The sequence below is a fragment of the Oncorhynchus tshawytscha genome, unplaced genomic scaffold (assembly GCF_018296145.1).
Source record: "Oncorhynchus tshawytscha isolate Ot180627B unplaced genomic scaffold, Otsh_v2.0 Un_contig_8142_pilon_pilon, whole genome shotgun sequence".
Lineage (NCBI taxonomy): Eukaryota > Metazoa > Chordata > Actinopteri > Salmoniformes > Salmonidae > Oncorhynchus > Oncorhynchus tshawytscha.
Genome location: NW_024609817.1, coordinates 178,103 through 205,938, shown reverse-complemented (window position 1 = coordinate 205,938; position 27,836 = coordinate 178,103). Strand labels below are relative to the sequence as shown.

At 42.9% G+C, this 27,836-nt stretch overlaps 1 protein-coding gene across 1 annotated transcript; it reads left to right on the top strand.

Annotated features, from left to right (window-relative positions):
- The first annotated feature begins 626 nt into the window (after nt 1-626).
- plekho2 (pleckstrin homology domain containing, family O member 2) lies at nt 627-27,578 on the top strand. Its single transcript, XM_042318816.1, has 8 exons — nt 627-1,065; nt 13,979-14,149; nt 15,925-16,047; nt 23,155-23,259; nt 23,707-23,805; nt 23,942-24,280; nt 24,529-24,621; nt 24,728-27,578. Exons 1-8 carry the CDS (start codon nt 1,057-1,059, stop codon nt 26,417-26,419), a joined length of 2,631 nt encoding a protein of 876 aa, XP_042174750.1. The 5' UTR covers nt 627-1,056; the 3' UTR covers nt 26,420-27,578.
- The last annotated feature ends 258 nt before the right edge of the window (nt 27,579-27,836 follow it).

Genomic DNA, 27,836 nt, shown 5'->3' with positions numbered 1-27,836 from the left:
TGCAAGAGAACTGTTCATTTAGAGTAAACTGCAGCCCCGCCCAGGGGAGCTCCGTTTTTTATAGCTCAGTGTTGTGACAGACAATACATCCCCTCTAACCAATAACAGCCACCACACCTATCAGGAAGTAAGAAGAGACAAGTTTGGAGTTTATAATTAATCCACTGTTTATCCAACCCACAGTGGTACAGCTCCAGGGGCTAAATCTAGGTTGAATGAAAACGTTAGCGTGACAGGGAACGTTAAAGGGCATAATGTCAAGTAATTCGTCAAACAACGTGTCATTTTATTACATACAACCTGTTGTTTTATTACAGTGATGACCACATCTGATTCAGTGCAGGATAGGCCTATTCAGAAATGTTGACATATGCAATTGTTTTCATTAAGGACAAACATAGTGGGATATTGGGTGTAGTTTGTTATTCATAAAATAAAATAAAAATGAGGATGACAAAAAGGATACAGTTCCATGTGTTTTATTCCGCCTGTATAGGAATGCGTTATACAATCTGTTTTATTGGTCTTGCAGTGCTGTGTTTTTATCATGAGTTCAGGACGATGGTTTTATGGCGTCATTCATTGTGTCAAAGGACAAGCTTACTTCTCACAGTTATACAATAGGTTACTGTGTTGGTGACAGAGACAGTGCGAAGTTTAAAGGCGCTCACTCACATTTGCACTGCGTGAACACTTGAGAAAATGGCTTGCCTACATCAATTTGTTACGGCCTTCACTGCGCCTAAGGGATTCAGTTCGATTGACATACCCTGTCTATCGACGCGCTGAGGCATTCAGGGACTTACCGGAAACCAAACTTTTTCTTCAAACTTGTTTCGTAGCTGAGTCGAACGCGTCGAAAGAGGAAAGAAAGAGACAAGACCGTTCCGCGTCCAAACTTTTACAGTTCCTTATTTTCTTCCTCATATTCGAGTCATGTTGGATAATAGTTGGTTGCTGTCTAAAAGAAGTGAAATACTGACTTTTTGTCAAGAATAACGGCCGCCTTCGAGTGTTATTCCTCCACACATAGTATAACGGATATTCGTTTTTATCATGGAAGACGTGAGTATTCAGTCTATTGCATTGTTCTGATGGGCGGCATTGGTGGAATCTTGGTCGGCTATGGTTGGTTTTAAATTAAATAAAGGCTACAGGTCTAATGAACGTTTAACCTGAGTAAAGATTCTTACATTTTCTCGGTGGCGACATAGGTCAATCAAAACACTCACGGAGGGGTAGGAAAGTAGTCTAAAACTCATCATCATTCAAGATCAGAAAAAAAGAGTAAAACGAGCAATGTAGCCTAGATATAAAACAATCCGCAGTTTATTGGATGCACACTACACACCACAAATAGCCCGTTGAAGTATCGGCGAAGAAAATAATAATTTGTGTTTCATCAAACTGATATGCTATGCGTCAATAGGCTCCTACAACGCATCGTACTTTTCACAGTTCAAACTCAGGTGCCAGGAGCTGTTAAAGCCACGCACCTGACAACCTGTTGCTTTCAACGGTAGCCTACTACTGCTACTGGGGCATTTACAGTGGTCTCTCTCACCCCTCCGTTGCTGGCTGCTGCCCCTGTAGCCATGGAGATGTTAGGGGAGGAGGAGAGGTTAATAACTGTATGTTTACATTGTAATAACTACATTGTAGCTATTTGGATACATTTTAGCCTACAGGGTTAGGTAGGTTACTATCTAAATGTAATCGGTTACAGTAGGGTGGTACACAATTGGCCCAGTATCATCTGGGTTTGGCGGGTGTAGGTCGTCATTGGAAATAAGAATTTGTTCTTAACTGACTTGCCTAGTTAAATAAAGGTTCAATCAAAATATATATAAAAAAACAGTACTAGTTACCTGTCCAAAATTATAATCAGTAACATTATTTCTGGATTAACCAAATTCAGTAACATAATCTGATTACTTTCTGTTACTTTTTGATTACTTTTCCCTTAAGAGGCATTGGAAGAAGACAAAAATGATCCATCAAACACATTTGGTGTGTCATCATAGTGGTCTCTGAACTTGTGGTCAGACTTGCTCTGGTGGAACAAACTTAAACTTGTGCCTTTTTTCAATGCTGATTTGAATGTCATTGAGAAAACAAACATCCTTTCTGAATTTAATCCAAGATGAAATCATCTAGTTTTTCAAAAGTATCTGATTACAGTTACAGTTCTTTTCAAACCGATAACATGTAACCCAACCCTGACCCTACATTATAGCCTACTGTTTAGATAAACTGTAGCCTACCCCTCCGGTACAGTAACTGATCCATTGTCAGCTCTTGGGTCAAGCTCTTAATGAATATGTTGGGGTAGGCCTATGTGTTATGGAGAGCTGATCTCAAATCAGTTATTGAATGTGAACAAAGTCACCATACCTACAACCATGGTCAGTAGGCCTACACCGCAGTGTTGTCTGGGGATGCAATGCAGCTTGGGTCAGACTGAAAGAACTACTGAGTCACCTAATATGTAAGGCTCTCGTCCTATCCTGAATGATCCTAAATAGGCTAGTTAGAACAGAAGAAGATGTACATGTACTGCTTTTAAAAGTTCATCTGGAGGCCTATTTTCCCTTCTTTTGTTTTGAATGTACTGACGTTAAAAAGACTAGGCCTGAACTGACAAGCATTGAGCTGTGTGTTTTAAAGATGTCTTTATGGGATAAACAAGCCTACTGTATGCGCTAACAACTCATAGAGCAGCTCAAAGTTGCAAGCCGTAGATGACATTGAGGCGAGTTTCCGGAAGCTGCTACTAGAATGAGGAAGTCGAACAGAGCAGTAAAACAGTAAATCAATCAAAATTGGCTTCTTTGCAACTTTTTGCACACACACATATACACACGCTGGCGCAAACGCACACACACACACACACACACACACACACACACGCTGGTGCAAACACACACACACATGCGTGTGCGCTTGCGATGCAGTGAAACTCTTGTCAGAGTAGCCTATAATCTCTGTTAACCCAGAAGTCAGCTGCATGGTTAACTTCTGTGTTCCTACAAATTGTGAGTTCTGGCAGAAACGAAGTCTCCACCTTGCAACAAGAAACTCTCAGCCAAAGCCCCCCCCCCCCATGTGGGCACAGGCACGAAGCACTCAAGACGACGCGGTTTATGCACCGCTTTCACCCAATCCTGATACGTCCAAATAACCAGTGACAAAACCCTCAAAACGGAACTAATGCTGCTGTTATCTCCCACATCCCAGTCAGTCCTGGCAGATTCTCTCAGTCTAGATGCTGAGTCACGGGAGATTAAGTAGTATGGAATGTAAATTCATGGTCAAAAAAAGTACTATGCCCAGCAAGGTATGGTACTTCTAGGAGCTTCTCTCAGCTACATACACATTGATTTAAACAACTGTGTCACAATAGATGTGGAGCAATTGAGTTTAAAAGAAAATGTTCTTAGTGACCTCAGAAAACCCCTTGCACACAGAGGTTTAGCCCTGAGCAGCACTATCCTATTACAGTAGTGTAGTGTTAGTGTAGTGTTAGTGTAGTATTAGTGTAGGCTTACATTAATAACCAGAGTGCAGGGGTGAGATAAGGACCACCATGCAGTCAAGGTTTATACTACAGGGGTGCCTGGCAGGCCCATAACAAATCAGGGCACGTTCATAAACATGAAATATTGACACAACACCCCCAGAAGTGTTAAAGGTACAACCTGTAATTTGACCAGCCTGACCCTGCCACTTGGTTTGGTAAACTGAGGGAACCACTCTCATATTCAGATGGACTATGAATTCCAAGACTAACAGTCCATAAGAATGACTTATAGTGTTAACCATATTTTCAAGCTATACATGGTTTGTTTCCAAAGGTTTATTGTAAAGACCAAGGGCCAGTTTAATGGAAACTGACCTGTTAGTCCTGGACTAGGCCTGGAAACTAGCCCTGAGAGGAAATCAAGTCAGCCGTCACTATGTTTTCACATCAGTATAACTATATGAACAGCTGGATAACCACACTGAATGCCCTATATGTAGCTATTCTAATGTGATCTTAATTGGTAAATGAAAGACCCTATTAGGTAGGACTGGTGGAAAGGGTTTAGCTGTGTGTCTGTGCAGTCTCTCTTGGTAGACGTTTCCTATAGCAGATCTAGGATCAGCTTACCCTACCCACACATTTCACCTTAATCATTAGGGTTTAAAACTCAAAACTGTCCTCAGATCAGTGTTATGGGCAACTTCATTCTAGTCCTCTGAGTCACAGCAATAGGTTGACAGGCCATTCCTCGTGGGCCGGGTTTATATACACCGGTGTGGCTGGACAGTGTCTGGCGGCTCAGTGAAGGCCACTGCCTGGCTAGCTGCCTGTTATACACAACCAGCTGTTTTAGCACTCTGTCACTGACCCCTCCCCTCTCCCCTCTCTCCCCTCCCCTCATCCTCTCACTTTCTATCTCTGACTCTTTCTCTGTCTGTTTTTCTCAACCCCTCACTTTATCTTTCTTTCTGTCCGTCCCGTCCACCCCCTCTCTCTCACACACACACACACACACACACACACACACACACACACACACACACACACACACACACACACACACACACACACACACACACACACACACACACACACACACACACACAAACACTACCTACCCATTGGGAAAAAACTGTTCAATCAACGTTGTTTCCACCTCATTTCAACCAAAAAAGTCAATGTGATGACGTTGAATTACCTGATTGGATTTCATCAACGTAAGGGCATTTCTCAACCTAATGTAAATCAAACTTAGACGTTGAACTGACGTCTGTGCCCAGTGGGGAGGTTCTTTTGGCTCAGTATCACTGACACCAACACTTCTTTGACACTTCTTCTGTAATTGTCAGTCACGTTCTGCTGTTGCTGGAAGCATGGCCATGGTGTGTGTCAGCCTGCTGGACCACAGTCTGAGGAAACAGACTTGCACATTATGTGAGGAAAACAATTAACCCTCTTTGACCACCGCTCAGCCTTGTGCTGCACAATAGTCCATTTCAGACCGTCGTTTCCCAGCGTTTGGACTTGTGTGCTGCACAATGGTTGTGTGTGAGTGTGTGTGTGTGACTGAGTTCCCTCTGAAACTCTGATGGTGTTGTTGATACGTGTGTGTGTGTGTGTGTGTGTGTGTGTGTGTGTGTGTGTGTGTGTGTGTGTGTGTGTGTGTGTGTGCAATAGGGTATTTCTTTGGGACTTCCTCTTGTTTGTTACTATCTTTGAGAGCTCTACATCTCTCCTATTCCCCCCTCTCTCACCTCTCCCTCCCTCTCTCACCTCTCCCTCCCTCTCTCACCTCTACCCCGCTCTCTCAATTCAATTTAAGGGGTTTTATTGACACTGGAAACATATGTTTACATTGCCAAAGCAAGTGAAATAGATAAACAAAAGTGAAATAAACAATAAAAATAAAATTAACATAAAAATATTACACTCACGAAGGTTCCAAACGAATAAATACAATGTCAAGTGTCATATTAGGTCTATATACAGTGTTGTAATGATGTGCATATAGTTAAAGTACACCTCTCCCACTTCCCCTATTCCCCACTCTCTCAAAGGATACTAAGGTGTCTTCTCTCCTCTCTCCCACTTCCCCTATTCCCCACTCTCTCAAAGGATACTAAGGTGTCTTCTCTCCTCTCTCCCACTTCCCCTATTCCCCACTGTCCCAAAGGATACTAAGGTGTCTTCTCTCCTCTCTCCCACTTCCCTATTCCCCACTGTCCCAAAGGATACTAAGGTGTCTTCTCTCCTCTCTCCCACTTCCCCTATTCCCCACTCTCTCAAAGGATACTAAGGTGTCTTCTCTCCTCTCTCCCACTTCCCATATTCCCCACTGTCCCAAAGGATACTAAGGTGTCTTCTCTCCTCCCACTCCCCTCCCCACTTCCAAAGGATACTAAGGTGTTCCCCACTCCCACTTCCCAAAGGATACTAAGGTGTCTTCTCTCCTCTCTCCCACTTCCCCTATTCCCCACTGTCCCAAAGGATACTAAGGTGTCTTCTCTCCTCTCTCCCACTTCCCCTATTCCCCACTCTCTCAAAGGATACTAAGGTGTCTTCTCTCCTCTCTCCCACTTCCCATATTCCCCACTGTCCCAAAGGATACTAAGGTGTCTTCTCTCTTCTCTCCCACTTCCCCTATTCCCCACTGTCCCAAAGGATACTAAGGTGTCTTCTCTCCTCTCTCCCACTTCCCCTATTCCCCACTGTCCCAAAGGATACTAAGGTGTCTTCTCTCCTCTCTCCCACTTCCCATATTCCCCACTGTCCCAAAGGATACTAAGGTGTCTTCTCTCCTCTCTCCCACTTCCCATATTCCCCACTGTCCCAAAGGATACTAAGGTGTCTTCTCTCCTCTCTCCCACTTCCCCTATTCCCCACTGTCCCAAAGGATACTAAGGTGTCTTCTCTCCTCTCTCCCACTTCTCCTAATAGCTAGCTAAGTCAACCAGTGGAAAGGGGAGACCTTGTTAACTCAGATGATGTTGATTAGGACGTGTGGTGAGTTCAAGCCGGGCAGGGCAGCATGGAACTCAATTCATCCCAGATGGAGCCTTCTCCTCCCTGTTTAAGACTTTATAAGGAACACATGTCGGCTAAGGTGTGCCTTTTTTAAGGCCTTGAAAAGAGGGCTCGGCCTCGGCCCATTTGGGATGGTTGTTGAAAGAGTTGTAAAGTGAATCAGATATTGTAAAGGCATAAGAAAAGGGAGCTTTTGGATTTGGCTCGGGCTTGGTTTTTGGGTTAGGTTTTCTCCTGTGAAATGAGAATTTGGAAAAACGACATCCATTTATGACACAATAACAAAGCTTGGCCCAATACAGTTTTATATTAAATGTGTATTTGCTCGTCTTATTTCAAACATCCTCAGAGAGGCACAAACCCGTGTAAACTTCAACTTCATAATGTTACACTCGTCATTACATGCTAGCATCCGACAGTCATTATCAGATGTCATTTTGGGATGTCCACTGATTAACCAAGCATCTCTTCCTGTGGGAGTCGATATGTGGTAAAGCTAAAAGCAGATCCATGTTTGGAACTGTTACACCTTCTGGCATGTTCAGCTTGGCTAACTAGCTAACACTGCTAAAGTTGCTTGCAACAATGGCCAACACCACAGAGCGCTGTGAGCTTCCGACCAGTAAGCTCAGTTGGGATAACTAGCCAACATGGCTAATGTTGCCACTTGCCACAATGATAACTGTACAATCAAGGAAACAGAGACTCAGGGCGACTGTTGCACTTTTACCAGCATGTTGAGTTTAGTTAACTAGCCAACATGGCTAATGTTGCCACATGCCACAATGTTGTATGACGTGAGTCCATTAAACTGTTGCACCTAACAGCATTCCCTCACTTTAGCTAACTATGCTAGCCAATGTTAAGCTGCATAATGGAAGACACAGAGTCAAGCCAACTGCTGTAGTGCAAAATATCTCTTCTATAATGTACACTCTGAGAAAAAAAGGTGCTATCTAGAACCTAAAATGGTTCTTCGTCTTCCCTCAGTGGATAACCCTTTGAAGAACCCTTTTTGGTTCCAGGAAGAACCCCCTTGAGTTCCATATAGAACCCTTTACAGAGAAGGTTCTACATGAAACCCAAAATAGTTTGACCTGGAAGCAAAAAGGGTTCTCCTATGAGGACAGCTGAAGAACAATTTTGGAACCCTTTTTCTAACAGTGTAGATGTATCCAGCACCACACCCAGCATTATTGGCAGGGGTGAGCTCTACTGTCAGGCATTGTACAGTACACTGTGATGTGTTCCACTTTCCACTGGCCTGGCCTTCAGTGTGTGTGTGTGTGTGTGTGTGTGTGTGTGTGTGTGTCAGAGAGACAAAGGCCAATCAGTGCTTTCCTCTTTCACTTAGAGACAGCGATGCATGCCATGTCCCTCTCGCATGTCTCTGTTTTGTGGACAATGCACTGTGGAAGACCAATGACTGCCTTTTATCTGTCTCTCTCTTTCTCTCTCTTTCCTTCTCTCTTTCTCTCTCCCTCTCTCTCGACTTCTCTGTATTTCCCTTCCTCTTTCTCTCTCTCTTCCTCTTTCATTCCTCTATCACCTCTAACCTTCTCTCTTCATCTCTTTCTAACTCCTTTAACCTCTCTGTGTCACTCCCCCTCTCTCTCTAGGCCTTTCCTCTCCTCACAGCTGTACCTTTCCTCTGTGTGCAAAGCGGAGCCACTCTTCCCAGTGCTGTCGCAGTGAAAGTGGAAAAACAGCTCGATGACCCTTTAAAAAGACATCCTGTGGAATTTCCTCCAATAGATTCGGAGTGCCTGGGAGTTTTAGACAGGCACCTGCAGTTGTTTGTGTTTTATTCTGTAATAAATGAGGACCAGTCAATTTGCTGCGCAGTGTCTCCTGAAGGAGTTTGAGGTAGATAGTGCTGTGAGCTTTAGTTTTACGTTGTTGTTTCTTCATTGGTTAATATTACAAACGCAATCCAGTCTTATTCAGTGCTGGAAGTTTCATACTATGTTTTGTAGTAACTGAGTAGCATAGAAAAGCATTGTGATAGAAAGGCATTGTGCTACAGCTACTCTACAGTAATCCTCTGGAACTGTAGTCAGCTTTCTCAGGTCTCAATACCCTGGTCTGGACTTGTATCTCCACGTATGGACAGCTCCATATAACAACAGGGTGGTGTTCATTAAGCAAGAAATGGAAGAAAACAGAATGAAACGGATGGAATACCTAGCAAAACATTTTTCAACATTTTTGTTGTGTGCCCTTATGAACAGAACCCTGGCATTCTGCTTCAGATCTGTCCAGTTTCCCGATAGTGATGGAACTTAGGCTTACAAGTGTTTTAACATAGAATATTTCCTACAATGGCTGAAGATGTAACATACGTTTCCCAAAACACCAATCAGAGAGAACGTTTGCTAAGTGCGTTGTTGAGGCATTTGTCGATACTGATGCCCCATTTACATTGTGATGTATTTCATTGCGCCGTACGTCATCTTCATGCAAGCTCTTTCTGCTACTGGACGGAGAGCATAGGGTTTCACAACCAATGCAAGACAAGATGGAGGAGAGCCTAGTCTCTCGGCAGAGATCACATTTATTTTGGGAGATTGCAAAATATGACCTTTTCATTCAAGACAGGAAAAACATATTGTTTCAGTTGATAATAAAACATGTTTCGTTACTTTTTCCTCAACTTGTTTCCATAATTTTCTAGCAAGTCAAGCTATCTTACAGAGCATCTAGCTAGCTAGCTAGCTAGCTAGCTAAAAGCTAGGCTATACTGTAGCTAGCGACTTCCACCTAATAATTATCATTGAATTAACTAAAACGGCAACAGTCATAAACATAATTTTTACATACTATTAAAATACTACTGACTTATACGAATGGGTCATTTTTTACAAGTTGCTAGCTATCCTATAAACTCATCATCGAAAACCACATATTTATATATTGGCAACTTTGTTCTGAAGTTATCAGCGGTGGATAAACCATGTGATTCTATGTTTAGCAGGGATCTTCTGTGTATAAAGTGACACGGGAGGGAAAAAAGCATCTTAGCTGCTCAGAGGCAGGCATTAGATTGAGAGCGTTTTTTTCAAGTACAACATTAATAACGATGGTTTTGGGATCAGCTCGAAGATTTAATGATTCTCCTACGAAGGTTCTAACGATGAACTTAGCCTTAAGATTAGAGGTCGACCGACTATGATTTTTCAACGCCGATACCTATACCGATTATTGGAGGACCAAAAAAAGACGATAATCGGCAGATTTTTTACATTTATTTGTAATAATGACAATTACAACAATACTGAATGAACACTTATTTTAACTTAATTGAATACATCAATAAAATCAATTTAGCCTCAAATAAATAATGAAACATGTTCAATTTGGTTTAAATAATGCAAAAACAAAGTTTTGGAAAAGAAAGTAAAAGTGCAATATTTAATTTTACCTTTATTTAACTATGCAAGTCAGTTAAGAACAAATTCTTATTTTCAATGATGGCCTAGGAACAGTGGGTTAAACTGCCTGTTCAGGGGCAGAACAACATATTTGTACCTTGTCAGCTCAGGGGTTTGAACTTGCAACCTTCCAGTTACTAGTCCACCGCTCTAACCACTAGGCTACCCTGCCGTCCCAATATGTGCCATGTAAGAAAGCTAAAGTTTAAGTTCCTTGCTCAGAACATGAGAACATATGAAAGCTGGTGGTTCCTTTTAACATGAGTCTTAAATATTCCCAGGTAAGAAGTTTTAGGTTGTAGTTCTTATAGGAATTATAGGACTATTTCTCTCTATACGATTTGTATTTCATATACCTTTGACTATTGGATGTTCTTATAGGCACTTTAGTATTGCCAGTGTAACAGTATAGCTTCTGTCCCTCTCCTCGCTCCTACCTGGGCTCGAACCAGGAACACATCGAGAACAGCCACCCTCGAAGCAGCATTACCCATCGCTCCACAAAAGCCGCGGCCCTTGCAGAGCAAGGGGAACAACTACTCCAAGTCTCAGAGCGAGTGACATTTGAAACGGTATTAGCGCGTTTCAAACTAGCTAGCCATTTCACATAGGTTACACCAGCCTAATCTCGGGAGTTGATAGGCTTGAAGTCAAAAACAGCACAATGCTTGAAGCATTGCGAACAGCTGCTGGAAAAATGCACAAAAGTGCTGTCTGAATGAATGCTTACGAGCCTGCTGGTGCCTACCATCGCTCAGTCAGACTGCTCTATCAAATCATAGACTTTTTTATTTTATTTTTATTTCACCTTTATTTAACCAGGTAGGCTAGTTGAGAACAAGTTCTCATTTGCAACTGCGACCTGGCCAAGACAAAGCATAGCAATTCGACACATACAACACAGAGTTACACATGGAATAAACAAAACATACAGTCAATAATACAGCAGAACAAAAGAAAACAAAAAGTCTATATACAGTGAGTGCAAATAAGGTAAGTTAAGGAAATAAATAGGCCATGGTGGCGAAGTAATTACAATATAGCAATTAAACACTGGAATGGTAGATTGGCAGAAGATTAATGTGCAGGTAGGGATACTGTGGGGTGCAAAGGAGCAAAATAAATAAATAAATACCAGTATGGGGATGAGGTAGGTAGGCTGTTTACAGATGGGCTATGTACAGGTGCAGTGATCTGTAAGCTGCTCTGACAGCTGGTGCTTAAAGCTAGTGAGGGAAATGTGAGTCTCCAGCTTCAGAGATTTTTGCAATTCGTTCCAGTCATTGGCAGTAGAGAACTGGAAGGAAAGGCGGTCAAAGGAGGAATTGGCTTTGGGGGTGACCAGTGAGATATATCTGCTGGAGCGCGTGCTACGAGTGGGTGCTGCTATGGTGACCAGGGAGCTGAGATAAGGCGGGGCTTTACCTAGCAGAGACTTGTAGATAACCTGTAGCCAGTGGATTTGGCGACGAGTATGATGCGAGGGCCAGCCAACGAGAGCGTACAGGTCGCAATGGTGGGTAGTGTATGGGGCTTTGGTCACAAAACGGATGGCACTGTGATAGACTACATCCAGTTTGTTGAGTACAGTGTTGGGGGCTATTTTATAGATGACATCACCGAAGTTGACGATCGGTAGGATGGTCAGTTTTACGAGGGTATGTTTGGCAGCATGAGTGAAGGATGCTTTGTTGCGATATAGGAAGCCGATTCTAGATTTAATTTTGGATTGGAGATGCTTAATGTGAGTCTGGAAGGAGAGTTTATAGTCTAACCAGACACCCAGGTATTTGTAGTTGTCCACGTATTCTAAGTCAGAGTCATCCAGAGTAGTGATGCTGGACGGGCGGGCAGGTGCGGGCAGTGATCGTTTGAATAGCATGCATTTAGTTTTACTTGCATTTAAGAGCAGTTGGAGACCACGGAAGGAGAGTTGTATGGCATTGAAGCTCGTCTGGAGGTTAGTTAACACAGTGTCCAAGGAGGGGCCAGAAGTATATAGAATGGTGTCCTCTGCGTAGAGGTGGATCAGAGAATCACCAGCAGCATGAGCAACATCATTGATGTATACAGAAAAGAGAGTCTGCCTTAATTATAACATAATAACACACAGAAATACGAGCCTTAGGTCATTAATATGGTCCGGAAACTATCATCTCGAAAACCAAACGTTTATTCTTTCAGTGAAATACGGAAGCGTTCCGTAATTTATCAAACGGGTGGCATCCATCAGTCTAAATATTGCTGTTACATTGCACAACCTTCAATGTTATGTCATAATTGATATTGATTTTCGTATTGATTTTAAGAAAGGCATTGATGTTTATGGTTAGGTACACGTTGGAGCAACGACAGTTCTTTTTCGCGAATGCACACCGCATCAATTAATATGCAACGCAGGACACACTAGATAAACTAGTAATATCATTAACCATGTGTAGTTAACTAGTGATTATGATTGATTGACTAATTGTTTTTTATAAGATAAGTTTAATGCTAGCTAGCAACTTACCGTGGCTTTTTACTGCATTCGCGTAACAGGCAGGCTCCTCGTGGAGTGCAATGTAAGTCAGGTGGTTAGAGCGTTGGACTAGTTAACCGTAAGGTTGCAAGATTGAATCCCAGAGCTGACAAGGTAAAAATATGTTGTTCTGCCCCTGAACAAGGCAGTTAACCCAATGTTCCTAGGCCGTCATTGAAAATAAGAATGTGTTCTTAACTGTCTTGCCTAGTTACATAAAGGTGTAAAAAAAATACAAAAATAATCAGCCAAATCGGTGTCCAAACATACCAATTTCAGATTGTTATGAAAACTTGAAATCGGCCCTAATTAATCGGCCATTCCGATTAATCGGTCGACCTCTACTTAACATGCTTTTGGGAAACCGGACCCTGGGAAGTCTTTTCCGAATAACACAACTGAAAGAACCCCTTGTGATTTGATCATTTCACTTTTGTATTTCAGTTCCTAACTTCAAATGTTTTGAGATGTAAATAAATCATATTTTATTATGGGGATGTTTTTCTTTCAGCCGCTTGGAAGAAGTTCTACTTTTACAATACTTTATACATACTTTCTGCATGTTGATTTGTATGGTGCTGTTTTTTAATTTAAGTGTATCTTTACCCAAATCAAGTAATGTCATTTGATGTAATACACATGCTCCACTCAATGTAGACAGAAAGACAAAAGATGGCCTCCTTACGTGACCTCAGTGTACAGAATAGGAAACTGATACTAAGCTGAAATGTGATACTAAGAAAAAACACCTGAGAGCAGAGAGAGAAAAGAGTGAACTGCCTAGAAATAAGTGTTTTTCTGAGGTGAGAAACAGAGCAGCAGAGGAGGAAGAGGTAGCAGCAGTGTAAAAATTAAATGAACTGTTACTAAATAAGTGTTTTTCTGAGGTGAGAAACAGCAGCAGAGGAGGAAGAGGTAGCAGCAGTGTAAAAATTAAATGAACTGTTACTAAATAAGAGTTGTCTGTGTTAACTTAGCTGCACATGCCTCAAGTGTCATCATTAACCACTATAGTGTCAGTTCTCCTACAGCTTGCAGTGCCCTTGGACTTACTGAGTGTCACAGCTCTCTGCAGTGCCACAGTGGGGCCTATTGAGAAGTCAGGTTTCAGGCCTTTACAATATTCATACAAAGTCACTTCGTTTTGAGCCAGACACAGCACAAGAAATGTAGCAAGAGTATGAAGAGAAACATGCTCTAATACTTACTAGACACATTTTAGGTTTAATTAGGCCACGTTCCAATCCTTATGACTAGCTCTCCCTCCGTGTCTCCTTTCCTAAACAACCACTGATATTATGAACAGACCATATAATACAGGAAATACTATAACCATAGCCTACATAATGGAAACACACTTTGCCCTCTCACTCACCTGTAAGTGATGATGAAGGGAAGGAGGAAAGAGTATTGAGACATAGCCTCGAGTGTAAGTTTGCTGTGTGCGACTCTGATTTCCTTCCGCTGTTGTCCTCCCAGGAAGTGAAAGAGGACCCCACCAGGCCCAACGAGGACCCCACCAGGTCCAAAGAGACCATGTCCACATGGAAGGCCGGTTGGGTGAAAAAGGCCTCAGGCAGGTTCCTGGCCAGCTATAAGGACCGCTACATCCAAGTGGAGAGGACAGAGCTTGTGGTGTACGAGAATGAGGTACGCTACATTTCTATAAACTATTAAAGGCCCAGTGCAGTCAAAAACTAGATGTCCCTGTGTTTAAGATATATTTACACACTATGAGGTTGGAATAATACTGTGAAATGATGATAATGACTGTTTGAAAAGACCGCCTGAAATGTCAGCCTGTTTAGGTGGGATGGAGTCTTGGCCTGCCTGGTGACATCACCAGGTGGTAAATGAGTTAATAGACCAATAAGAAGGAGAGTTCCAAACCTCACTGCCAATAACAGCAATTTTTCAGTTTTCCCCTCCTCACTCAGAACACTCCCAGACAGTCCTAGAAAAATGAATGAAAGGCAATTAGAAAAATAGTATTAGAATTGGAATTTCAGTTAACTTGCTGACTTGACTGAATTGAAATAGAATTGACCCCAACTCTGCAGGACACAAGTGAAAATGACACTTTAGAGCAATAATATTAAACAGAAAGCTACATTTGCTGAAATGAATGTTGTGATGTTACTACATTCATTATGATATCCTGTATCAATGCATTTTATGCATGTCTGTCAGATGATATCCTGTATCAATGCATTTTATGCATGTCTGTCAGATGATATCCTGTATCAATGCATTTTATGCATGTCTGTCAGATGATATCCTGTATCAATGCATTGTATGCATGTCTGTCAGATGATATCCTGTATCAATGCATTTTATGCATGTCTGTCAGATGATATCCTGTATCAATGCATTGTATGCATGTCTGTCAGATGATATCCTGTATCAATGCATTTTATGCATGTCTGTCAGATGATATCCTGTATCAATGCATTTTATGCATGTCTGTCAGATGATATCCTGTATCAATGCATTGTATGCATGTCTGTCAGATGATATCCTGTATCAATGCATTTTATGCATGTCTGTCAGATGATATCCTGTATCAATGCATTGTATGCATGTCTGTCAGATGATATCCTGTATCAATGCATTGTATGCATGTCTGTCAGATGATATCCTATATCAATACATTGTATGCATGTCTGTCAGATGATATCCTATATCAATGCATTGTATGCATGTCTGTCAGATGATATCCTGTATCAATGCATTGTATGCATGTCTGTCAGATGATATCATCAATGCATTGTATGTCTGCATGTCTGTCAATGATTGTATGATGTCTGTCAGATGATATCCTGTATCAATGCATTGTATGCATGTCTGTCATGATATCATTGCATTGTATGCATGTCTGTCAGATGATATCCTGTATCAATGCATTGTATGCATGTCTGTCAGATGATATCCTATATCAATACATTGTATGCATGTCTGTCAGATGATATCCTATATCAATGCATTGTATGCATGTCTGTCAGATGATATCCTGTATCAATGCATTGTATGCATGTCTGTCAGATGATATCCTGTATCAATGCATTGTATGCATGTCTGTCAGATGATATCCTGTATCAATGCATTGTATGCATGTCTGTCAGATGATATCCTGTATCAATGCATTGTATGCATGTCTGTCAGATGATATCCTGTATCAATGCATTTTATTGCATGTCTGTCAGATGATATCCTGTATCAATGCATTGTATGCATGTCTGTCAGATGATGTCCTGTTCTCTTTCACTTTTAATAACTATTTCCATAAACACTCAGTAGTCCTTCAATTTCCACCTGGCAGATTTATAAACATTAAACACACACACGTTCTTCTGGAATAGAACGTCAGTTAATTAAAGGTGCAATTTGCCCTTTAGAGTAAACAACGTTCTGCCTCTTTGGTGCAGGACCTTGCGACCTACTTGGAGAAAGTGGACCTGGAAAACTACGATAAGTGTCACGAGTTGAGGAGCGCCTTCACGAAGAAGAATAGACTGGTGTTGATACGAGCGGCCAAATCAGGGAATAAGGTGAGCACTATTTCACAACCTTGTAAGCGAGCAGAGAGACATGTCTCTGAATCTCTGAATCAATAGGTCTGTCTGTTTGCTTGGCAAACCTGGGTTTCAAATATTATTTGTTTTCTTTCAAAAACATTAAGAGTTTGATCGAAAACCAGCCTTGGTTTTCGATCAAACTCTTAATGTTTTTGAAAGAAAACAAATAATATTTGAAACCCAGGATTGCCAGATGAGCGGGGATTGCACTTTTGGGAATGTTCCATTGTTTCCATTGTACCAGGAAAGCTCAATCAAGCACAGCTAAAACCCAGGTCTACTCCCAGAGGTTCATTTATGTCAGGAGCATTACTGTAAATGAAACAGCCATATGTAATGTTGGCCTGTGATGAGAAAACCATAGAATGAGAAATTGATCAAACGGACAAAGCTCCTCATACATGTGCAATGCATCAATTATTCAAACATTCCAAATGTCAATTTGAATGGAAATGTCTGTTCTACTGACTCACATTCTATGGTTGAAACTCAGAAGGCAGATTCTGTCACATAGTGATGTCATCATCAGCAAGGCTTGTCTTGAGCTATTTCTTAACGGACACAAAGGAGAGCGATCTGGGAAAATGAGCTGAGTTGGACTGTCAGTCGTCCAGACAAAGTGTTTCTCAACCTCCAGTCTGTGGCCCATGGAAGAATGCTGACCGGTCAGTCAGATAGTCAGCTCACAGAGATTTAGTCAATTCTCAAGTGATTGTTTTAATTCAAGAGGTCAAGTTGACCTCTGAAAAGTGGGAGTGGAGGTCAAATAGAAAAAAATCAGTAGGTGTTCCCGGTCAGAGTTGGTCCAAAGCTTGCTGCTCCATGGTATGAAAGAAACTGACAAACTGATCTGGACTAAAGTATCATATAACTAAGACCCTTCATTCAATATCTTAGTTAGTCTCCAGCTTGTCTTCAGTGTGTATAAAGCTTTGTGCTTATTCACTCAACTAAACTTTAGACACTAAACTGTAGATTCTGAAATGTTAAAGTTTAAAACCTCTGAACAATTTTCTCGCTTGGAAAGGTGACAAGCTCTTACCCTTGAAGTCAGCAGGTTTGGTCTTTCTCTCTCTGAGACTGCAGATATGTGTGGCACCACTGCTCAGTGATTATCAAAGCGGCCAGAGAGTGTAATTATGGGCTTTCAAGGCCTTGAGGCTTCACAGAGGTGGATGCAGTATGCTAACAGGCCGGCCATAGAAGAGGTTGTCTTTGAAGAGTCTGTCTGTTTGTCTGTCTGTGTCTGTCTGTCTGCCTGCCTGCCTGCCTGCCTGCCTGCCTGCCTACTAATCTGTGTGTGTGTCTGCCTGCCTGTCTGTCTGTGTGTGCCTGTCTGCCTGCCTGTCTGTCTGTGGCGTAAATAACCCATAGAGGCAGGGGCAAAGAACCATTTACTATCAATCTCACAACCTTCTGGTTTCAAGGCAAACATGCTAAACAGCACGGTTCAGGTCAATTCCATTTAAATTCAGGAAGTAAACAGAAAATCCTATTTCATTCCAATTGTCCACAATACAAAAGTAATGAGAATAAATTGAAATGGAATTGACCCCAACCTGGTACTTACTACAGTCAAAATCCATGAGCGATGACAGGGGTGTATTGCTAAACCAGACCTGGTTGGTATGTAGGCCTCAACTCTTCATCACCAGAGGAAATGGATCAGATCCAGCATCTGTTATGGGTTAAAGCCCCAGTCCCTCCTATGGGTTAAAGCCCCAGTCCCTCCTATGGGTTAAAGCCCCAGTCCCTCCTCTGGGTTAAAGCCCCAGTCCCTCCTCTGGGTTAAAGCCCCAGTCCCTCCTATGGGTTAAAGCCCCAGTCCCTCCTATGGGTTAAAGCCCAGTCCCTCCTATGGGTTAAAGCCCCAGTCCCTCCTATGGGTTAAAGCCCCAGTCCCTCCTATGGGTTAAAGCCCCAGTCCCTCCTATGGGTTAAAGCCCAGTCCCTCCTATGGGTTAAAGCCCCAGTCCCTCCTATGGGTTAAAGCCCCAGTCCCTCCTATGGGTTAAAGCCCCAGTGCCAGCTATCGGGGTAAAGCTCCTGTCCCTCCTATAGGTTAAAGCCCCAGTCCCTCCTATGGGTTAAAGCCCCAGTCCCACCAATGGGTTAAAGCTCCAGTCCTTCCTATACTTTAAAGGCCCAGTCCCTCCTATGGGTTAAAGCCCCAGTCCCTCCTCTGGGTTAAAGCCCCAGTCCCAGCTATCGGGGTAAAGCTCCTGTCTCTCCTATGGGTTAAAGCCCCAGTCCCTCCTATAGGTTAAAGCCCCAGTCCCTCCTATAGGTTAAAGCCCCAGTCCCTCCTATGTGTTACTGACTGTGTGATTATGAGATACACACACACATTAACACACATGCACACGCACACACAGTTCTGGGTCACTCTTCATCATAACCCCTGAATTTGAGAAGTTGGAGATTTCAGATGGTAAGGGAATGGATGGACTGATACAGGAGGGCATGGATGGACTGATACAGGAGGGCATGGATGGACTGATACAGGAGGGAATGGATGGACTGATACAGGAGGGCATGGATGGACTGATACAGGAGGGCATGGATGGACTGATACAGGAGGGAATGGATGGACTGATACAAGAGGGAATGGATGGACTGATACAAGAGGGAATGGATGGACTGATACAGGAGGGCCTATTTCATATTGAAAGCATTTAGGACTGTATGAATGTGTGCAGGTGGAGCTGAGGTCCCCTTGGCCCAGATCAAGGACAGTGGAAAAAGTCTCAAGAAATGTGGAAGATTCCAAAGGGGTGAAATAGAATGTATTACTAACAAATGAGGAGACTGGAGAGTTGGCCAACGCCACAACTTGAGCAGATGTCAGAGGAAGGGGGGTCTGTGTGTGTGTGTGTGTGTGTGTGTGTGTGTGTGTGTGTGTGTGTGTGTGTGTGTGTGTGTGTGTGTGTGTGTGTGTGTGTGTGTGTGTGTGTGTGTGTGTGTGTGTGTGTGTGTGTGCGTGTGTCACTTTTTCCCCTGTCCTAAATACAGTGACCAGGCAGGAGAGGAGTGTGAGTCAGACTGCTCAGCCCACAGCTTTATTTTAATGCAGCAGCCCTCAACAGCTTGGAAAGACTTTTGGAGTTGAACTATATGCTGGCCTGTACACTTCCATTAAACACTGAACACGTCAGGTTCTCTGTGGTTCTGGCTCTGGAACTGGGCTTTAAACTGGGTTTTGACACACTTCCTAGAGTCAGGAGGCTATGTTGGTCTGTATGTAGTATGAATATATCTGACATGCACTCAAAAATGTCAGCAGGGTGCAAACAAACATAATAAACTTGATAAAATAGAGAAAGTCCCACACTCCACCAGACAATAGAGAACGTCTACATGTAATTCTGCTGGGGTTGGTTTTGGAGGCTAGATAGACGTTGTTAAGCATCTGTTAAGGGTCTTACATATACTGGGCCCTAGCAAGACACCGGATGCCACACCTCCTTCATGAACACCAAGCACACCACTTGAACAATAGGCTGTATAAATAAAGTTTTTACAAAAACAAACAAAGAGGAACAAAAGTAAACATCTGTGAACTTTCATTATGTCGCTGGAAGATTTAGTCAGTGGGGAACCCTGAAGATAATGAAACTAAGGAGACGCGTTAATAATGTTTGCTGTGGTTCGATCGACGCATTTGTTGTTATGGTGCGAAATATTTGTCCCACTGCCCCCCCCCACCACCACACACACACACATACATACATACACAGACCCACACTGTCCCAGGTGACACTTTAGTTTTTGTGTATTTCTTAAATCAACATATTCCAGGATGCAACCTACTTGTTGTTTTTGTGCACTCTAGTTTCCTGTTTGGTTTTGGTTTCTTTAGGAAGGAGGTTTTTATCAGAGAGAATTGTGTGAAGTAAGCAGTTGGTTGTGCTGGCCCTAGCACTCTCAAGACAAACCAAAGGGCTTTCCACGCATTTGGTTTGCCAACTTTTATTTCGGTCTCTGTCTGGTCGCCGGGTCACCTGAAACAGCAGAGAGCTCAATGCTGAGCGGATGGAACCAGACCTGGGTTCAAATTCTATTTGAAATACTTTCAAATACTTTATATGTGCTTGGTTCCATTGCCTGTTGCCATGGAACCAATAGTGAAGAGCAAACCCTTCCCACCTGGCACTCTGCACCAGGCCGACTCCAACGCTCAAATTATTTTCAATATTTCAAATAGTAGTTGAACCCAGGTCTGGATGGAACAACAGTCAGCTTTTGGCCCGTAGAAAGTAGAAACCTATTTAAAATTCACCAGACACCCCTGTAATACAGACTCCAAAGTCCACAAACACTAACAAAGAAATGTCTATGTAAAACATTTGTCATAATTTCTGCTCAAAGCTGTGGATATTTGCATGTTCTGTGATGCATTGCATTTACACAGCTGTTTTATGGCGCTTTAAAAGCTATTTGTAGTTTAGCTTCTAAAGATACAGTATTGTAGTTTTGAGTTGGCGCTGTTGTCGTTCAGTGTGAATGGACAGAGAGGGTTTGACCAGGATGTTAAGAGCTACTTGGATGCCCCTGCACTCCCTCCCTGGTAACCCTGTTTAGCTCTCTGGCTTGGCCTCAGTAGAAGGTATGTCAAAAGGAACAAAGATGGTCTTCAGACTAGTTCAGCCAGTGCATGTCCCAGAACTGCCACCGAGACAGAGCTTTTAGTTTCTCGCTCTAATCTGTTGTACTCAGTGCTCTGAATAGAATAGAATGTATCTCCTTTCTGTCCTATTCTTACATATTTGATTATTTCCACCCTGGGCCTATAGTTTCTTAACTCCGCAGTTTTGTACAGTGGTTTATTAGATTCAGCCCTTTCTGATACGCAATCTCAATTCTATTCTCCATACTGGCCCTAGTTTTGAACAGTGGTTTTGTAGATTCAGACCTTTCTGATCCTTAATCTAAATTCTATTCTCCATCCTGGCCCTAGTTTTGAACAGTGGTTTTGTAGATTCAGACCTTTCTGATCCTTAATCTAAATTCTATTCTCCATCCTGGCCCTAGTTTTGAACAGTGGTTTTGTAGATTCAGACCTTTCTGATCCTTAATCTAAATTCTATTCCCTTAATCTAAATTCTATTCTCCATCCTGGCCCTAGTTTTGAACAGTGGTTTTGTAGATTCAGACCTTTCTGATCCTTAATCTAAATTCTATTCTCCATCCTGGCCCTAGTTTTGAACAGTGGTTTTGTATATTCAGACCTTTCTGATCCTTAATCTAAATTCTATTCTCCATCCTGGCCCTAGTTTTGAACAGTGGTTTTGTAGATTCAGACCTTTCTGATCCTTAATCTAAATTCTATTCTCCATCCTGGCCCTAGTTTTGAACAGTGGTTTTGTAGATTCAGACCTTTCTGATCCTTAATCTAAATTCTATTCTCCATCCTGGCCCTAGTTTTGAACAGTGGTTTTGTAGATTCAGACCTTTCTGATCCTAATCTAAATTCTATTCTCCATCCTGGCCCTAGTTTTGAACAGTGGTTTTGTAGATTCAGACCTTTCTGATCCTTAATCTAAATTCTATTCTCCATCCTGGCCCTAGTTTTGAACAGTGGTTTTGTAGATTCAGACCTTTCTGATCCTTAATCTAAATTCTATTCTCCATCCTGGCCCTAGTTTTGAACAGTGGTTTTGTAGATTCAGACCTTTCTGATCCTTAATCTAAATTCTATTCTCCATCCTGGCCCTAGGTTTGAACAGTGGTTTTGTAGATTCAGACCTTTCTGATCCTTAATCTAAATTCTATTCTCCATCCTGGCCCTAGGTTTGAACAGTGGTTTTGTAGATTCAGACCTTTCTGATCCTTAATCTAAATTCTATTCTCCATCCTGGCCCTAGTTTGAACAGTGGTTTTGTAGATTCAGACCTTTCTGATCCTTAATCTAAATTCTATTCTCCATCCTGGCCCTAGTTTTGAACAGTGGTTTTGTAGATTCAGACCTTTCTGATCCTTAATCTAAATTCTATTCTCCATCCTGGCCCTAGGTTTGAACAGTGGTTTTGTAGATTCAGACCTTTCTGATCCTTAATCTAAATTCTATTCTCCATCCTGGCCCTAGTTTTGAACAGTGGTTTTGTAGATTCAGACCTTTCTGATCCTTAATCTAAATTCTATTCTCCATCCTGGCCCTAGTTTTGAACAGTGGTTTTGTAGATTCAGACCTTTCTGATCCTTAATCTAAATTCTATTCTCCATCCTGGCCCTAGTTTTGAACAGTGGTTTTGTAGATTCAGACCTTTCTGATCCTTAATCTAAATTCTATTCTCCATCCTGGCCCTAGTTTTGAACAGTGGTTTTGTAGATTCTAGACCTTTCTGATCCTTAATCTAAATTCTATTCTCCATCCTGGCCCTAGTTTTGAACAGTGGTTTTGTAGATTCAGACCTTTCTGATCCTTAATCTAAATTCTATTCTCCATCCTGGCCCTAGTTTTGAACAGTGGTTTTGTAGATTCAGACCTTTCTGATCCTTAATCTAAATTCTATTCTCCATCCTGGCCCTAGTTTTGAACAGTGGTTTTGTAGATTCAGACCTTTCTGATCCTTAATCTAAATTCTATTCTCCATCCTGGCCCTAGTTTTGAACAGTGGTTTTGTAGATTCAGACCTTTCTGATCCTTAATCTAAATTCTATTCTCCATCCTGGCCCTAGGTTTGAACAGTGGTTTTGTAGATCTGTTTTTTTCCTCTTTCCTGGTTTTGACATTTATTTGACAGCAAGAATTCTCTGTTGAAAATGTTTGATAGGAATTCTGTAGTATTGGATTATGTAGTTATCTCCAGCGCTATTCTAAGGTTGGCACTCAGCAATGTATTCATAATTCCCTGTTTCTAATTATTACGTCAGTGGTGGACCCAAGTTGTTTAGGCGGAGAACTAAATGGCACAATTAACATACATTCTTTGGCTTTGGCTGTTTGATTACAGCACCTTGGTTAGTGACAGTGTTTTCTTTTCATTCTAGGTTTTATAGTAATTAAGGAATGATTGACAGCTCTCCAGGTTCTGTGCCTTTGTTCTAATGTTCTAAGCTCTGTGTTCTCCTGGTTCCCAGGTCCATGATGTCAAGTTCCAGGCTCAGAACCCGGAGGAGAAGGAGGCTTGGATTAAGGCCTTTAGTGACGGCATCAACAGAGCAAAGAATAAGATATTTGACGAGGTGAAGTGTTTTCCTTAATGCTGAAAAGCATGTTTCGTAACCAGTGTGGTATAAGCATAGCCTGGTCCCAGATCGGTTTGTGTTGTCTTGCCAACTCCTATGGTCATTCCAAACATGATCTAGGACCAGGCTAGTATAAGCACTATCTTCAATACAATTCCAGGAACAAGACATGTTTGGAACCCCTAGAAACTAGTGGTGTTTGACACTCGTGTTTTTTATTTACCTTTATTTTACTAGGCAAGTCAGTTAAGAACAAATTCTTATTTTCAATGACGGCCTAGGAACAGTGGGTTAACTGCCTGTTCAGGGGCAGAACGACAGATTTGTACCTTGTCAGCTCGGGGATTTGAACTTACAACCTTTCGGTTACTAGTCCAATGCTCTAACCACTAGGCTACCCTGCCCCGTGCTCCAATATCAAACCATTCCTTTTTTTTGTCCCAGGTGAAGGTAGATGAGACCAGTCAGTTGGAGCACGCAACACGCACAAGGCCGAAAGGAAACCGTAACAGAAGACCACCGACCAGGATACACATGAAAGAGGTGTGTGTGTGTGTTTGATCTGCAACATAGTGCTTAGTGCTAGTGTGTGATGCTGCTAAATGCATCATGTTGTACTATGTGTTTATAGAATTCATTGGAATAAGATGTCTGTTAAACCCCTCCCCTCATCTTCCAGGTTGCCAACGTCTCATCAGACGGCATTCTCCGGCATGACCTGGATGTGGTGGATGCCAGCATCCCCAACGGGACACACCAGATCACCACAGACACCACTGAGACTCCCAAAAAGTCTGTGAAGCCCCCGATGCCCCCCACGTCCAAACCCAGCGAGGCCCCAGAGGAGTGTCAGACCACCCAGAGCCCTGACGAAGGTCTGCCATCTGAAACGGAGCCCAGTCCCCAGAAGGTCCTGAAGCCCCCCATGCCGCCCTCCAAAGAGGCCGAGACGGCTGCTGCTTTTGCAGGGGACCAACTCCCTGATGAGACTAGCACTGACAGAAGCCCAGAGAAAAAGGTTGCATTTTTAAAACATTATCGTACATATTCTGTTTCACATGCACATCAGTGGAGGCTGCTGAGGGGAGGACGGCTCATAATAATGGCTATATTTGATACCATTCCACTCATTCCACTCCAGAGCCCGTCCTCCCCAATTAAGGTGCCACCAACCTCCTGTAGTACGCATGTACAAACGCATCCACACACACGTCTGTGGTGAACACACGCACACGCACACACAAACATTGTTATTCATTTGTCCAGGTCCTGAAGCCTCCTATGCCGCCCTCCAAAGAGGCCAAGCCCACAGTGTCTGCCGAGGACCAACCACCTGGGGAGACCAGCCCTGAAAAAAAGGTGCATATCATTTGTTGTTTTACCCTCTTCTTTCCATGTATTTTACAATGTGTTGTAACAACCATATGAAAAATGTTAAGTAAATAACATTTGATTTGATTCCAAGGTCCTGAAGACGCCCATGCCACCCTCCAAAGAGGCCAAGCCCACTGCTCCAGCCGGAGATCAACCCCCCAGGAACACCAGCCCCGAGGGCAGCCCAGAGCAGGGCTTTGAGTCAGCACCACCGCCCACCCCTCCCGGCAAACCAATCGGCGGCTCCACAGACAACCTGGCCAAGGCCTCCCAATCCAGCCAGGAACACAGGCCGCCCACCCCACCATCCAAAGACAAGAAGCCCACTCAGACAGCCGTGCAGGAGAGTACAAAGGAGGCTAGTGGGATGAGGAAGAAAGGTGAAGAGGATGAAGTAGAGGAGAAGGAGGAAGAGGGTTCTGAAACGATTGCATCTGACGTTCAACAAAGCAGTATCCTTGAGGGGGCTGAGGATGAGGAGTCTCCTTCCTCTCAGCTTACAACACCCATGACCCCCCTAGAGGTCAAAGTTGAACCCTCTGTGACTGACCACCCAGAGGTCACCACCACCACATTAGAAGAAGAGACGCAGAAAGTTGCCAAGCCCATGGCTCAAGAACAAGAGTCTGCCCCTAGTGGTGGAGTGGATATATCCCCCAATGAAGAACCTCAGACAATGAAGTCTTCCCAACTCACAGTAACGCCGTCAGTTCAGACACCGGAGCCAATCAAAAAGAGCCCTGGCCCTCCCAGACCTCCCACAAAGAAGAAGCCTGTCGTCCTCCCTCCTCCCAAAGCAGTGGTGGTGCCTCAAGACGTCCACCTAAGCGAGCCTAAGAACCAAGCGACAGACAAAACCAAGAACATCATCATCACCACCACACCAGGAGAGAAACTCAACTCTATCACTTCACCAACACCAGCCATGGTGACCACAACCAGTCCAACTGAAGAAACAGAGGACCTGAAAGTTCCTGTGGTCGTTGAAACTAAGTCTGAGTTCCCAGTCGTAGTTCTCTCTCTGAGTGACCCTGAGCCAGACAGCTCCTGCTCCAGCCCCATGTCCTGCCACCTCTCCCCGGAAAAGAAGAGTGAGCGTGAAGAGGAAAAGTCAGTCGACAGCGGCCAACACTCGGACATCGATGTCGATGAAGAATGGTCAGAGAGCAGGGACACTTTGGCAGCCTCCACCGCTGCCCTAATGGGCAGCCAAGCTGGCCTGGACGCGCTGATGGATGAAGACGGAGACACGGAGAACCCTGGTAGCTTGGGACTCAGCACTGTGGAGGACTGCCCTTCTACGACCCAGACCCCCCAGGACAATCACTCTGGCCTACACTCCACCTTCCTCCAGATGAGGGTCAGTCAGGCCTCCCATTGTCCCCCCATCCCCTTCAAACCCTTAGCCAAGCTCATGTCCACCTCTTTGGGGGATCTCCTCTCTGAGGCCTCATTGGGTGAAAACATGAAACAGCCAATCACAGACGTGTCCGTGACAAAGGCCACCGTGGGTCCTCAAAACTTAACAGATCTTGAAAATGAAGTGGCCCTGAAGCTGGAAAATACAGAGGAGCTCCTGGGGAGCGTCGTCCCCAAAGGGAGCACCGAGGTTGGGCAGAACTCGGCCCTAGCGGAGGGCAATAGCCTGGAGGACAGGTCGCCGGAGGAGCTGCTAGCCAGAGCCATGGAGAAGCTGAGGAAAGCAGACCAGTTCCTCAGGCAGGCCAAGCATATAAAAGACTCAAAACATTCTGAGAATACTGCCAAGAGAAACAGCTGGTGATTGTTAAATATGAAGGAGAAGTAGGGAAAATGTATTGATTAAGGGTGATGGAAAGTAGTAGCTTGGAAGGACGACAGGTGTTTTCTTATTCTGGCTGATTATGCAGCATATTTATGCAAGTGTTCTGCTGAGATTTAGCTAAGTGCAATTTTTTCAACTTTCACTTTTCTCCTGCAAATGGAGGTTGATTGTACTTTTTGTACTTAAAAATGTATTTTTACATTCCACATTGATCATCATCACTTTCCCAAGGATATTTACTTGAATACTTACAACCCCTGATCAAACTTTTTAATGATACGTTTTAAGGATGTTTCAAAATGACGTAAGTCTTAGGGGATGTCGGAAGAGCCTACAACTTTTTGTAATCCACGTTTTGATGTATGAGGTGGGTTGTGTTCATGTAGTTGTAGTAATCATGTATGAGGTGGGTTGTGTTTATGTAGTTGTAGTAATCATGTATGAGGTGGGTTGTGTTCATGTAGTTGTAGTAATCATGTATGAGGTGGGTTGTGTTCATGTAGTTGTAGTAATCATGTATGATGTGGGTTGTGTTCATGTAGTTGTAGTAATCATGTATGAGGTGGGTTGTGTTTATGTAGTTGTAGTAATCATGTATGAGGTGGGTTGTGTTCATGTAGTTCATGAAAATATAATTTTCTTCAGAAGTTATTTGTCTTGAATAACTACTTCCAAGTGTTAAAAGAATATTCAGGGCTTTTATAAAATGTCTGAGACAAGCTCTGCCAGTCCAAATCTCAATGGCAGGATGTACATCAAATTTGACAACACACCTATTTTACAAGCCTCCCTTCTGACCACTAAGGGCCCCATTTATTCAACATTTGCACTTTACATCAGGTATCAATATTGCACAGTAAGTTTACCATCGGGAATTGGACATAAAAGGTTAAATGAAAAGGTAAGAATAAAGGTTCAGAAAGTGAATCATTTATTAAGTATAAATGAAGACAGTTCGCTGTTGTAGCTTTGGTGTTTCATCCATTAAAAACAGGTGCAAACTTTTCACCAGTTCCAAATGCATAGCAAATGTGACCTTAACTCTGTTCTGGAAAATACCTATCAGGCTAGGATTATTTACCATTTCACAAAAGGTTTCAGACGGCACATTGCAAAACAGGAACTACACTCTTAGAAAGAAATCTAGAACCTAAAAGGGTTCTTCAATAAGAGAACCCTTTGAAGAACCATTTTAGGTTCCAGAAAGAACCCTTTTGATTCCAGGTAGAACCCTATTGGGTTCCATGTAGAACCCTTTCCCAGAAGAACCCAAAGAGTTCTACCTGGAACAAAAAATAGTTATCCTATGGGACAGCCAAAGAACCCTTTTGGAACCCTTTTTTCTAAGAGTGTAGGCGGTATGATTACTGAGCTACTGTAAAAGTGAGTACACTTG